This window comes from Schistocerca piceifrons, chromosome 3 (assembly GCF_021461385.2).
Source record: "Schistocerca piceifrons isolate TAMUIC-IGC-003096 chromosome 3, iqSchPice1.1, whole genome shotgun sequence".
NCBI classification, from domain to species: Eukaryota; Metazoa; Arthropoda; class Insecta; order Orthoptera; family Acrididae; genus Schistocerca; species Schistocerca piceifrons.
In genome coordinates, this window is record NC_060140.1 from 144,275,797 (window position 1) to 144,291,058 (window position 15,262).

Consider the following 15,262-nt stretch of genomic DNA (forward strand, 5'->3'; position numbering starts at 1 on the left):
GATCATATGTGATATACTTTTACATCTGCCAATATGGAATGCCATTCACTGCCGGGAACATGTAGTGTGTTTATGGCAGAGCTGACAGCTGTTAGGGGAGCAGTCCATTTCACTGAATGGGCCTCCTTTGATCGTGTTTTAATATGTACCGACTCACTGAGCACTCTCCTGGCTGTTGACCAATGCTATTCTTACCATTATTTGGTCTCGACTATTTGTGACCTTCTCGCTGGCTTTCAGGTACTCAATTGTCTTTTTCTCCATCCCAATTTGTGTGGGTATCCTGGGAAATGAACTGGCTGACTGTGTGGCTAAAGCAGCTCGTTCTTGCTCCCCCTTCACTTTGCCGACCCCAGTGTGGATTTGCAGGTGCACACGAGATATCTACTCACTCGGAAATGGAACATCATCTGATGGGCTCTGCCCCATCTAATAAACTCTGCACAATCGAAGAGACACATCTCTTGTCCACTTTCCCAGAAGGCATCCACTGTATTATGTTGTCTCCACATCAGTTATACCAGGTTAGCCCATTGTTTTCTTTTGTGTAACTAACTACCTGCATTGTGGTTGTGGAGCCTTGCAGTCGGTAGCTAGTCTCTTGGTGGAATGCCTTCTCCTTTTGGCCCTCCGTGCTAAGTATGGACTTGTGGACTCGCTGCCTCTAATATTGCCAGATGATTCATAGATGGTTTAATTTATTCTCAGTTATAATGTTTTAATCTACCTCCGGACCAGGGTAGGGATGTCTTCCACTGTTTGCAGGTTGTGGAGGATCCCAATCGTACCTCGTTCACCAGGCTGCTCTTTCATACCTCTTTTGCTCTGTTTTAATCACTGTACATTTGGTTTGTGTCCTTTTTTCTGCACCCTGTTTTCTGTACTCGGTGTTGCATTTTGTTGAATAGTGGTCACTCCTGACTGTGTGTATCGGGTGAGAGAGTGTGGGGACACTCTTCCTGTCGCATGCAGAGCCCCAGGAGTGCCCATCTGCTGACTTCCCTAACTCCTTCATTTTGCTTTTATTACTTAAGGTACAAAATACATCCATTTTTTTTAGCCTTCTCGCTTTTACTGTTATTAATCTTCTGACTAGATCAGTAAGTGATCTCGGTGGCAGTCTCAACTTCCGGATGCACCACTCTTGCATCAAAGGACTGATGATGACACCTTCAACCAACCAACAACTTTAACTTGATATTTGTAGCTGCAGATTTTGCCAGTTTAGTATACTTTTCGCAGAAATTAATCTAGAAATTGTAAATTAGGATCCTGCAGAAACTGTTTCATTTTTAACTTGCATATGATAGTAGCAGTTTTTAAAAAGTAATGCCTCACAATAGTAACTACATTTTGTCCATCATAAAGCTTGGAGAATTTTGTGTAATTATATTTATTACTTTTACAGTACCTCTCAGAATACTTTCTATAAATTAAATTGTGCATAATAAAATGTTTGTTCTTTTGTTAGCAGGAGAATGCTAAGGGTGGAAAATTAGGCACTCATGCAATCCGGGCAGACACGCCTTCAACAGAAGAAGAAAAAACAAGTGATGCAGAATCATCTAAACCATCCATTAAAAAGCGGTCAGCGGCAGCAACAGCTGATTCAGTCCCAAGTAGTCCTGGTTATCACACGTGAGTATGAGAATGCAATAAAATTTTGCTATGTTGTGTAATTGACTATTGTATTGTATAATCGCTGATTTGTAATTTTTATTTAAAATCACACTTTATTAAGTAATATGTAGGAAATATGATTAGCTTAGTAGATACCTGGAGTGTTGAGTGAGTGTCATCAAAATACGGAGAAGTGTGGGGTTGTCATACGAAACAGTTTTATTACCTGTTGTTCTAATAAAATGTGCATTGTGTGGCAACATTAAATTGGTATTTATTAATAAAGGGAAGCCATAGAGAAGTTTCATAATAGAATTTACCCTCTAAATTTGTAACAGACATTTGTGCCAGTTTCCATAATCCTCATTGCAGGTGCCTACATTTCATCCTTAAATAATGGCTGCAGTAATCTTTCTTTATAAACTGCTCCAGTGTCACACTTATTGTGCTAAATTTTCCTGTCTTGCTGACCATTTCATTTAGATTTTATCCAGCGTTCTACTGTGACTGTGATACATGAAGTGTTTCAGAAATGACACAACCAGTTGCCTTTTGTAATGAGAAGATTTTTATTTTCCCATTACCAGTTTCAAGTCACCCAGTGGTGCATGAGTTTACACTTTCTCTGTGTTTTCATTGTCTTTATTGTATTTTTCACTTTCCATTATTGGCGGCTCTACAGTGGTTGAGGCACTATATTCACATTCTGGAGGACCAGGGTTCAAATCCCTGACCAGCCATACATATCTAGGTTTCCCACAGTTTCCCTAAATGCAAATAAAGGATGGTTCATATGAAAAGGACACAACTAAATTCTTTCCCCACTTTCCTCTGTTCCAAACTTGTACTATGTGTTCCAAACTTGTACTGTGTGTCTAATCATAAACTCATTCATAGAAGGTTAAAACACCAATCTTCCTTACTTTTTCTTTCTCCGACACCGCAAGTCTTTTCTAGTTTAGTCACACCCCCCCCCCCCCTCCCACCCCTCCTTTTTAAAATGCACTTTCATAATATTGGCACTTTAGTATATTTATTTATTCGAATAACCCTTTTGGAGCATATGATAAGTCAGCTTTGGTTTTGCTTCTTTATATTTAATTTTTGTTGCTCCCAGACAGCCTTCATCCTTCAAGACTGACATTCATTTTCATCCTAGATTCACTTCCTCCCATTTGCAAACATATTTCTTTTGTGATATCTTGCTTTTCGTGTTGCTTAATTTTGATTCCAATGTTTTTGATATCTTTTGCAATGTCATTGAGCCCTGTGGGTTTATATGTTTAGTAAGTTGATGATCTCCTTGGTTTGTCTGTTACTATCCATTCAGTATATGTACCCATAAAACTGTATTATTCTTTCCCTTATTACATCAGTTAGCTTTTCCATTTTCATGTACAGCTCTCTGTTTGATCTTAGTTGTACTCAGCATTTCTATTACTTTTAGGTCCCAGTATTTTCCTTAGAAATCTTCTTTCAACTTTTTCCAGTTTTTCAAGATCCCAAAATCTTGTAAATTTAAGTGTTCCTTCTGCATATAATGTTTAGGCGTTACCATTGTTTGATAGTGTCTTAGTTTTGTGGTTTCAGGACTAAGATTTTTTATTATATATGTTTCTCGTCATATGTTATGCCCTTTATAGTTAGTGTACTACTTGTTTGTGTTGCACATTATCCATTCTCCTATGTATTTAAAACAATTTGTTTTAGATATTGTGTTGTTGTGAATTGCAAGATTTTGAGGGGCAATTTTTTTTTTTCCTTCCCCCCATGAACTGTATTTTTTTCAAATGATACCCTGTCATATTTTTCTGTAGTTCTGTGGTTTTTCTTCGTCACTGTCCAGAAATTCAATAATTAAAGCCATATTAGCTGCAAAAAACTGCACAGTCTATGGTGATTTCATTTGAATTTCTTCCCAGCTGGTGCACCCTCAGTATTGGTGGATTTCCTGCATCCCCTCACTACCTCCTCTAATGTGCAGTTGAAAAGTAAAGGTGACAAACCATCTATTTGTCTTACTCCTGACTTTATTTCAAAAGGAGTTGACAGTTCCATCACAAGTATTATTTTCAGTGTTGTGTTTGTTAAAGTCCATTTATTTTTGTTATTCTATTATTGACTTCAGATTCTTTTATAATGTTGATTATTGCTTTTCTATCAATTGAGTCATAGGATTTCTTAAAATCTAGAGAAGTTATCACATATGTCAAGTTTATGATTTTCCTCATTTCTAATCATCATCATCATCTTGGACAGTTTCCAGCCACTGGCTGGGTCTGTCGGGAACACAAGCCTCTCCATCGTGTTCTGTCTTTCCACCATTCCCCCTCTTCCACCTTCGTCCAGTTCTCTCCTCTTCTCGTCACACATTCCTTCACTCCCTTCACCCATCTATCTCTTGGTCTTCCTCTGGGCCTCTTCCCCTCCAGTTGCAGATCAAACATCCTCTTTGGAATTCTTCCCTCATCCATTCTCTTCATGTGTCCATACCACTGCAGTCTTGATTTTTCTATCCTGTCCTGTACTGGTTCCTCCTTTAGTCTTTCCCTCACATACACATTTCGCAATCTGTCTCGTCTTGTTACACTCAACCTGCTCCTCTGGAACTTCATTTCACTAGCCTGTATTCTACTTTTGTCGCTTTTGTGCATTACCCATGTCTCACTTCCGTATGCCAATATGGGGACAAAGTAGGTTCGGTATATAATTCCCTTGGATTTCTGTGGCACCTCCTTGCTCCAAATAAGCCCCCTAATGCATTTGTAGAACTGCCCTGCTTTTCTGCACCTTTCATTTATTTCCATTGCGTTTCCCCCCTTACTTTCAATCATGCTTCCCAGGTACTTGAAGTTCTTTACCACTTGTAGTTTTTCCCCTCCACAAGTTATATCCACATTTGGCCTATTCTTCTTCCTTGTTGTGACAATTATTTCACTTTTCTTTGCAGAGAAATGCATTCCATATTGTGCTGCCGTTGCCTCCCATACATCTAACTGCTCTTGCACCACCTCCTCGCAATTTCCCCACAACATCAGGTTATCGGCAAAAAGCACTGCTTTCATTTTATGATCTCCAATTGCATCTGATACTTGCTGTAGGATTTCATCCATAACAATAATAAACAATAAAGGCGAAAGTGCACTTCCCTGTCGCAGCCCATTTTCCAGCTTGAACCATGCAGTACGTTCCCTCCCCACTTTCACACAACTCTCATTTCCCTCATACATTTTTCTGACTTTTCGTGTTATCTCTTCATCTATCCCTTTTGCGTTCAGCACATCCCAGAGCTTGTCTCTACAGATACTGTCATATGCCTTCTCAGTATCTAAAAAGGCCATGATTAAGTCCTTCCCGTACTCGTAGTGCCTTTCCTGCAGGTGCCTTACTGCAAATATGAGGTCCGTTGTTGATCTTCCCGGTCTGAAACCATACTGCTCCTCTTGCAGTCTACTTTCAATACTGCTTCTTATTCTCCTCTTCTCCAGGATCTTTTCATAGATTTTTCCACAGTGGCATAGCAGGGTGATTCCTCTGTAGTTCTCACATCTCCTCATTTCTATTACATTACAAAATTTAATATTTTCCCTTCCTAAATCCCGTTTGATTCTCACCTAGTTGTGGGTCAAATATTCCATCAGCTTTCCTCGAAAGTGCCACAGACAAGATCTTATATTTTACTGGCAGAAGGCAGATCCTCTATAACTATTACAGGGTATGTACTGCCTGGGACAACTGGGAGATACGGTAAAAACCCGGGAATTTTTTCATCCAGGAGAAAACTGGGAAAAACCTGGGAATTTTTTAGAGTTCCAGTAATTTTTCATTATTTTTGTTTTCAGTTAAATTTGTGTAATTTTGACTGGTAAGAACCGATACTCTAACAAAGGATATTACTGTATCCTGCTACTGCAGAATAATAATGCAGCAATAAAACATGAACGAGAGGAAAAACGAAAATAAAACTTAAATTGCAAAGGAAATGGGCCATATACAACAAAAAAACATTGCTCATACAAGCGTCTGCCAACAGCAAAATGTGTCAGGGCTTTAGGAAGACTATGCAATGCTTTGTAACAACAAATTGCTTCCAATGTGTGTGACGTCACAACTGTTTACATTAGATTCGTTTCAACAGTTAAGATCGGGATCATGCGCATGCGTAGTTGAGTAGTACCTCCTCCCACTTCTAGCTTCAGAATTGTGGCTGTTGGCTGTGAAAGCAGTCGCAGCTAGATGCTACCGGGAAAAATGTTTTGCAAAGCGCCTAGCATCCACCGCACATTGGTCTATTGATTATTCGTATGATTTTGAACGCTTCCCTGTCGATTTTTGAACACGTTCTAAGTTGATTTCTTAATGATTGCATAGTGTATGTGCTGTCTCTGTCAGGGGAATCTAGAAACAAACATTCCTGCAGACAAAAGGGCCTATACGAGCTGAGCAGAGTATTGCCCCTGTTCGGAAATATCATAGATCCGGGGCTGATGAGCAGAGCAGTCTGACTTATAGTGGGGAAGTGGGTAGTCTCCACGTGACCCTTGTTTACATTTAGTGGTTTAGCTGTTTGCTCTCGTTTACGGCTCTCACATCAAATGAAAACAAAACTGTTTTCTGTGGCCAAGAGCTATCAAGTGAATTAAAATACATTCACATAATTATGGAAGGCTAAAATATGTTATTAGTTTCAGATTATATTTTATTTCCATCTTTCTGACTGTCAGGCATTAATTCCTTTGCAGTCAGTGAAGTTATTTTTGTCGATTTGAAAGAAATTTTCTTTTATTAATCTTTTCCGCTGAGGTAGTCAATATATTTGAAACGAAGTGTTTAATTCCACACTATTGGCTAGTTTCAACTGTTCGCTGCATTTCAAGTGCACGTTTTCACCTTCTAGCACGTATATACAGGGTGGTCCATTGCGAGTGACTGGGCCAAATATCTCACGAAATAAGTATCAAACGGAAAAACTACAAAGAACGAAACTCATCTAGCTTGAAGGGGGGAAAACAGATGGCACTATGATTGGCCCGCTAGATGGCGCTGCCATAGGTCAAACGGATATCAACTGCATTTTTTTTTAAAATGGGAACCCCCATTTTTAATTACATATTTGTGTAGTACGTAAAGAAATGTGAATGTTTTAGTTGGACCACTTTTTTCGCTTTGTGATAGATGGCGCTGTAATAGTCACAAACATGTAAGTACATGGTATCATGTAACACTCCGCCAGTGCGGACGGTATTTGCTTCGTGATACATTACCTGTGTTAAAATGGACCCTTTACCAATTGCGGAAAAGGTCGATATTGTGTTGATGTATGGCTATTGTGATCAAAATGCCCAACTGGCATGTGCTATGTATGCTGCTCGGTACCCTGACTGACATCATCCAAGTGTCCAGACCATTCGCCAGGTAGTTAAGTTATTTAAGGAAACAGGAAGTGTTCAGCCACATGTGAAACGTCAACCACGAGTTGCAACAAATGATACCCAAGTAGGTGTTTTTGCTGCTGTTGCAGCTAATCTGCACAACAGTAGCAGACAAATTGCACGACAATCGGGAATCTCAAAAATGTCTGTGTTGAGAATGCTACATCAACATCGATTGCACCTGTGCCATATTTCTATGCACCAGGAATTGCATCATGACGACTTTGAACGTCGTGTACAGTTCTGCCACTGGGCACAAGAGAAATTACGGGACGATGACAGATTTTTTGCACGCGTTCTATTTAGCGATGAAGCGTCATTCACCAGCAGTGGTAATGTAAACCGGCATAATATGCACTGTTGGGCAACGGAAAATCCACGATGGCTGCAACAAGTGGAACATCAGCAACCGTGGCGGGTTAATGTGTGGTGCGACATTATGGGAGGAAGGATATCGATGCCGGTCTAAATAGTGCAATGTACACTGATTTCCTACATAATGCTCTACTGATGCTACTACAAAATTTTACACTGCATGACAGAATGGCAATGTACTTCCAACATGATGGATGTCCAGCACATAGCTCACGTGCATTTGAAGCGGTATTGAATAGCATATTTCATGACAGGTGGATTGGTCGTTGAAGCACCATACCATGGCCCGCATGTTCACTGGATCTGATGTCCCCATATTTCTTTCTGTGGGGAAAGTTGAAGGATATTTGCTATCGTGATCCACCGACAACGCCTGACAACATGTGTCAGCGCATTGTCAGTGCATGTGCGAACAATATGGAAGGCGAACTACTTGCTGTTGAGAGGAATGTCATTACACGTATAGCCAAATGCATTGAGGTTGACGGACATAATTTTGAGCATTTATTGCATTAATGTGGTATTTACAGGTAATCGCGCTGTAACAGCATGCGTTTTCAGAAATGATAAGTTCACAAAGGTGCATATATCACATTGGAACAACCGAAATAAAATGTTCAAACGTACCTGTGGTCTGTATTTTAATTTAAAAAACCTACCTGTTACCAACTGTTCGTGTAAAATTGTGAACCATATGTTTTTGACTATTACAGTGCCATCTATCACAAAGCGAAAAAAGTGGTCCAACTAAAACATTAATGTTTCTTTACATACTACACGGATATGTAATAAAAAATGAGGGTTTCTATTTAAAAAACGCAGTTGATATCCGTTTGACCTAGCGGGCCAACCATAGTGCCATCTGGTTTCCCCCTTCAAGCTAGACAAGTTTCGTTCTTTGTAGTTTTTGTGTTTGACACTTATTTCGTGAGATATTTGGCCCAGTCATGATCAATGGACCACCCTGTATATGCCATAATAAAGAACCAAACATAATACAGTACTGGCACTCCAAGAAAATTTACAGCCCGAAAACGTCACTGGAAAGCTTAATATCAGTTCGAGGCCTACTGCACTGGGAATCTTCACATACGAATGTGCACTTTAAATATGCACTTTAAATGTGCACATATCAGTATGGGTCATGAAATTCCGATGCTCTTGGAGTATACTCTGATGTCTTGTTTCTTTTATGACATAATGTAAGGTATTTTAATGTTTAACACGTACGAACATACGGGCCTCCTACGTCATCGTAGCTGCGCAAGCTCGGTGGTGGCTGTTACGTGGCGCTCTCTGGCAACTTCTGAAACGAACCTATTTCTAACAGGTCACGTGAAAATATTGTGAATGATGGTTTGAAAAGCGTTACTTTCAAAGTAAATTTCCTTTTACGCAAGTTGAACTATGAGTGAGAATGTACGATGAAGTTAGTAAATTAGAGAGCGTTTGACACTGATATAAAAATCAACTCTTTGAAGACTAGCCATTTACATGAATTTCGAGCCCAGAAGATCAGAAATTTATGTCGTTATTGAAATTTTACTGGCGCATTTATGTGATACGTCTTAAAGTGTAATACGCGCATAAAAAACCAACATTATATGTGAAAGGTTAGCTTTCTGTTGCAGCATATTAACCTTAGAAACCAATATTATATGTGAAAGCTTTGGTTTTCTTGTAGCAACTCTATGTATGTTAATTTAAACCATTAACATTTCCTGTTTGTGTGTTCGCACTACTTATCAGTGATGTTGCTATTGGCTGACTACCTCACGTGTCCTAAGCTCTGAATATCCGCTGTCATCGGCTGGCGAGATCACGTGACGAGAGCTATGACTGGCTTACAAAAGTGCTTCGCAATCTCTTTTTCAATGCTTCGGAAATTCGTATTACTGAGGAAAAAGCCCTTGTTTCCAAAAGCGCCATCAACCAGTGCACATTGGTCTGTCGTTACTCACATGATTTTGAACACATCCCTGTTGGTTTTTGAACAGATTCTGAGTTTATTTCTGAAAGAGTTGTAAGTTGATTTTTGAATGTGTGTATAGTGTACTTGATGCCTGTGCCAGGGGAATCCCCGTCGCATCTAGAAATAAACTTTCCTGCAGTCGAAAGGGGACGGGTCTACACCCAGCTGAGCGGAATAAAGCCGAATGGGTGAATGCCAATCGCTGTTTGTGGTTGACTGGGTTTGCAAATGATTGGCGTTGTTATAACTACTAGCGGATTCCATAGATTCAGACAACCAGATTGTAAATAAATAACTAACGGGAATAACAGGCAATAAAGATTGTGTATTGTCTCCTCCATGTATTCAAGAAAATGAAATTTTGCCAGGAAATTTTTGGACAGACCACTACACTTCTAAGGGCCAGTAATACAGTCCCCAGCTAGCAGCCGCTAAAGCTCTATTCTGGGAGTAGCGCGGAAAAAGCATTGTACGAACATGTAATCACACCTAACCGGAGAATAAATGTGGGGTAACTAAACCGGTGATTGTGGCAGGGTTTGTGAAGTTAACCGAAGAATAAGTTTTGCCACTGGCAGGAATAGTTACAGAATTAGTGATGACAAGATTGTTTGTTAGAACGTTGAAGGAGAAGAAACGGGGACTCACACAAATCACGGAAGAATATGACAACTCCAAATTTATAAAAAAATGTCGTGCTACTACTTCTCATGCTTCAGAAGCTAGAGTGTATGAATGAAATGTGAAACTATTTCCTGACGTAAAACTTCTTGCTTGTAGTAGGCCTAATAGGCATTTGATACTGGTACTTTGTGAATTATATTCCGTGGTGTTATAAAAATGACCAATTGTGACAAAACAGTCCCATTTATTTGGTGTGTGTAACATTTGCTGCAATATTAGGCAGGCGTATTTCATTTTATTTAGCAGACAGTGATAAAATACACGTAATCAGATCAAGAAACCACACCAGTCTTGGGTACTATTTGTATCAACAGTTTTTCTAGTATTAGACAACGACATTTCATTTTTTCATGTAGCAAAACGTTGACTAACTTTGATGAAGTAATAGATTCTTTCTCACAAAGGAAAGTACGCCATATAAAGCTGTGGCAAGATTAGAGAGAAAAAAAGCTAGGACTTAAGGATTGAAGAAATGTGTACTACTGTCTTGCTTGTCTCTTTGTCTTTACTTGTTTTATGTATCCTATATTTAATTTTGTCACACAAAACAGCAAGTTATTAGCTAATAGGCAGTAAAGACTACAGATTTTTCTGAAGAGTTCTTGTTCTGCCGGTTACAAATAATCCCATCCAGTATTAATTGTGAGATTTTTTAAAAGAGGGGCAGGATGTCAAACTGGTCGATTGGGAGCAGGAGAGGTACCACAGGACATTTTAATTTCCAGTGGCATGAATATAGTTTGATGGCGCCCATTACAAAATATTGCATGTTTGAATTCCACAGAGCGAAATACAGAGACGTGCAATGGAAGAATGCTGTGTGAAGGGGCATGGCACTGCACTTTGGCACACTTGAAGACTGAATAACAAGTCTTACACGTGACCCATGTTTACGTTAAGTGATTTTGCTGTTTCCTCTTCGTTTATTGCTCTCATGTCAAATGAAAACAAATTGGATTTCTGAGGCCAGGAGCTATCAAGTGAATGAAAATACATTCACATAATTACGGAAGGCTAAAATATGTAATTAGTTTCAGATTTAATTTTGTTTCCACCTGTCTGACAGTCAAGCCTTCATCGCCTTGCAGAACAATGAAGTTTTTTTGTCGGTTTTTTAAAGAAATCTTTTCTGCTGAGGCACTCATTGTATTTGAACAAAGTGTTTAATTCCACACTATTGGTTTGTTTCAACTATTCATTGCATTTCAGGTTCACATTTTCATCTCCTAGCACGTATGGGATTATGCCTTAATAAAGAACCAAACATGAGATAATACAGTACTGGTATTCCCAGAAAATTTACGTCTGAATCTGGACATACAAATGTGCACTTTAAGCCGAATGATGCATTTTATTATGGTTCACAGAATTCCCATGCTCTTGGAGTATCCTCTAATGTCTTGTTTCTTTTATGACATAATGTAAGGTCTTTTAATGTTTTACACGTACGAACTTACGGGCTTCCTGCGTCACCGTAGCTGCGCAAGCATGGCGATGCTTGTTGTTTGGTGCTCTCTGGCAACTGCTGAAACGAATCTATTTCTAACAGGTTGTGAGAAAATATTCCGAATGGTTGTTTGGAAAGCGTTAATTTCAAAGTAAATTTCTTTTTACGCAAGATGAACTCTTTGCGCAAATCTCCGATGAATTTCTTAAATCACAGAGTGTTTGACTCTCATTCAAAAATCAAATCTTTGACAACGACCATTTAGAATATTGTCGAGCCTAGAAGATCAGACATTTATATGTCCTTGTTAAAAATTTAACTCACACATTTGTGTGATGTATCATAAAGTGTAACATGCGCAAAAAACATCACCATTATGTGTGAAAGCTTAGCTTCTCTTGCAGCTTATTAATCTTAGAGATCAATATTATTCCTAAAAGTTTTTCTTTTCTTGTAGCAACACTATGTATGTTAATTTAAACCGTTACCTTTTCCTATTTGTGTGTTCGCGCTGCTTAACAGTGATGTTGCTATTGGCTGACTAGATCACGTGTCCTATGCTCTGAATATCCGCTGTCAGCGGCTGGCGAGATCGCTTGGCATGAGCTACGACTAGCTTACAAATCTAAATTTCAATTCTTCAGAAAGTAACATGCAGTGTTTGGTGGAATTCGAATTTTTACTTTCGTAATACAAAAATATGCAGTGTACATGTTGCTGCACATCAGACATCTTTCCAAAACGTGTTTTTTTCCCCCTGACTTTCGTTTTCTAAAGTGCCGGGAAATTCTACGCCGGTGTGTAAAACCATAAACATTGAAAGGATTGATAAGTTTTACAGTTCCGAGGAAAATTATGCTGTTACTGAACACGGAAAACGTGTATTTTCATCCAGGAGATAGTGTATTTTTAACCGGGAAATCCGGGAAAAATTCGGGACTTTTGTTTCCTCGCCCACGTATACACGCTGAACTTCCCTTCTCACAATATTGTTACATTCTGTCCTGGACTTTCCATTGTTTTGATTTTTGCCTGACAGCTTGTCTTCGATCCTAACCCAGTGCTGTTTTGCGTTGTTACTATTTTCTTTTGCATCTTTATACTCAATGTCCGTCCTTCTTCTCTCTTCTTTCCTGTGTTTTTCTTGTCGCATTACAAACCGTACTGCACAGTCTATTTATGAGACACACTGTGTCAACCATCTCGGCCACGCACAACAGTTGGCTACAAGAACCATGCTGATTGTTGGTGCAGCATCTTATGTCCCACATTACTCTCGCGGATATAATTAGTCCTATACTTTCAAATTGATTAATCTCCCTGCATCATTTCCCGATTTTTGTGTGTTAACTCCCGCATGTTTCTAGCGCCACACGGTATTGTAACTCATCCTAAGAACCCCTCCCTAACAACCCCCTCCCCCCCCCCCCCCCCCCTTACTTTGATCCTTGTGACTTCTCGCCAGTTTGAGTGAGTTTTTGCCTTTCACTATTGTCAACTCCCTCAGATTTCGTCTTGCTTCTGCCTTTTGCACCCATTTTATCCTTTTCGTGAATTTTCACATGTATTTGGATGTATTGGTGCTAAATTTTTTGGACATAATTCTATATTATTTACGTAATTTTTCGCATTTTTCCATCACCATGGATCCTCGCTCCTTCCATTTGCATTAATACAGAAACGTTTCCTTATCTCTAGCCCGATCCCAGTCCCATGTATTGTTCCTGCGTTGTTGCTTGGCTCGTGGAATCCCCCTTAATGGCCTTACCATCAAATTACCCATCTCTGGCTGCCACCCCTCCTTCCACAACGACCTCCACCTGTTCAGATTCCACCAATCCTTACCCCTAACAAACGTAGTCCTGCAAAACCATATCAACCAAACACAAACCTCCTTGCAGTGCCTTCTCTCCATCCACAAAATTCTCCTTCTACGCAAACCCAAATTCCTGGAACCCATAACACACAATGAAATTCTTGCCCTGCGGAAACTGGAGCAACACGCACAATGCCACCTCAAGAAGCTCTCCATCGTGCCCACTTCCTACTCCCGCCATGGAGTACCACTGTCCACCAGCTCTACAACAACTTCGAAACCTCCTCCACATCCCCTCGTAGCTGACGAACCCTGTCTCGCAGGCCTACTACACTTACCCCACCTTCCAAAACTCCCTGGCACCACCACACAGAATCCACAACCTAAACAGACCTGCAACAAAGACATGAACCTTTCGTACAGAAGTCTTAGCCCCACAGAAATATCAGTCCTTTCCAAAGGCCTCACCTTTTGCCCCACTCCCAAATCAATCGTGCAGGACTTGTTAAAGACTTTCTCTCCTTTTCCCGGTCCCTACAGTGAAAACACTTTGTCGCCACCAACCCTACCAATCAGATTCAACTAAAGACCAATATTGAATCCTGCCTAACTCAGTTCACTCCTCCATTCGAAAGTGATCTACCCCCACTGCCCTCAAACCACCACCTGTTAACTTTCCAGAATTTCTTAACCTCGAACTTTGCTTCACTAATCATTCCCCAAATTCCTCCACGTGCCAACTAACCTTTCAGCCGCAGAAAAAACTGCAGTTGACCATCTAAAAACTGATCCTGACCTTATAATCCTACCTGCGGACAGTTGTTTTGACCCCCCTGGGGGCCCACAGTCCCTTTTGTGGGTACATGTGTGGCACACACAGGACCCCGAGCTATTGCAGTCTCCTTTCATTTTTCCAAACTGCAGTACCATCCCTGTTCTTCTCCTTCACTGTCCTTGCTCCTTTCTCCCTGCCCCCTTCTTTCCCTCTTAATGGACTTCTTCATATCGATCTGGCTATCCTGCCGGCTTAGTTTTGGTATGTGCTATTGTTTAGTTTGCTGTTTCCATCTCCTTTTTGGCATTTCCAACATTTTCCGTTCAGTGTGAGCCATTTGGGGATGAACTCCCAACCTTGTTTCCAGGCTCCTCTCCCCCTCCCCTCCCATTTCCCCTTGCATCCTGGCCCCCTTCCTGCTAGGTCACCAGCATGGTAGCCAGTCCGTGTGCTGGGGCTGTCAATACCCACTTGGCTGAGCCTCCTGACAACACAGGGATCACACTGCTTGTATCTGAGCTGTTAACACCTTGTGTATGACAAGAGTCGATGCCCATCACTTTGGGGCAATGGCCACTGTGCCAGACGACCCTTGCTGTGGCTGGGTGGCGCCCACAGGGCGAGCCCCTGGTTGGAGTGGGTGGTATTAGGGCGGATGCCTTGCACATGAAGCGACAAAAGCTTCAACATCCTGGCCATTCTGTGGCCTTCTTTAAGAGTGATAGAAGACATGACACTCCTTCTTCTGATCCTTTGGCATTCCCCTCCCTGGCCACCCTCTGAGAAGAGTGTCAAGCTCGCCGGCTTGGGTTGAAACTTTTCCCTCAGTACCTGGTTTGTACCAGGACATACGGCGAAAGTTTTGCCATGACCAAGCCTTTGTTTTTCATAGATACGATTGAAGATAAGCATGGCGAACTGGAATCCATGAGTAAAATGCGGTCCGGTTCTTTCTTATAAAGACATCTTCTGCTGCCCAATCTGAAGCCCTATGTGCTGGTGACCATCTCTGTGACATCCCAGTCTCCGTCACACCCCATCAAGCTTTGAACTCAGTACAGGGCATCATTTTCCACCGGGATCTTCTTCTCCAAACTGATGGGGAGCTCCGTGCAAACCTAGAGTGCAGAGGAGTCAGATT

The 15,262-nt window shown here is 40.7% G+C and overlaps 1 protein-coding gene across 5 annotated transcripts in view; it reads left to right on the plus strand.

The window, feature by feature from the left end:
- Positions 1-15,262, plus strand: part of LOC124788064 (bromodomain-containing protein 8) — a 264,061-nt gene that overhangs the window by 192,436 nt on the left and 56,363 nt on the right. For 4 of the 5 annotated variants that reach the window (XM_047255154.1, XM_047255157.1, XM_047255158.1 and 1 more), the window contains one exon: positions 1,472-1,638. In XM_047255154.1, coding sequence (XP_047111110.1) covers positions 1,472-1,638 — 167 coding nt within the window. The remainder of the gene's footprint in view (positions 1-1,471; positions 1,639-15,262) is intronic. The other variant, XM_047255155.1, reaches the window with a different exon arrangement.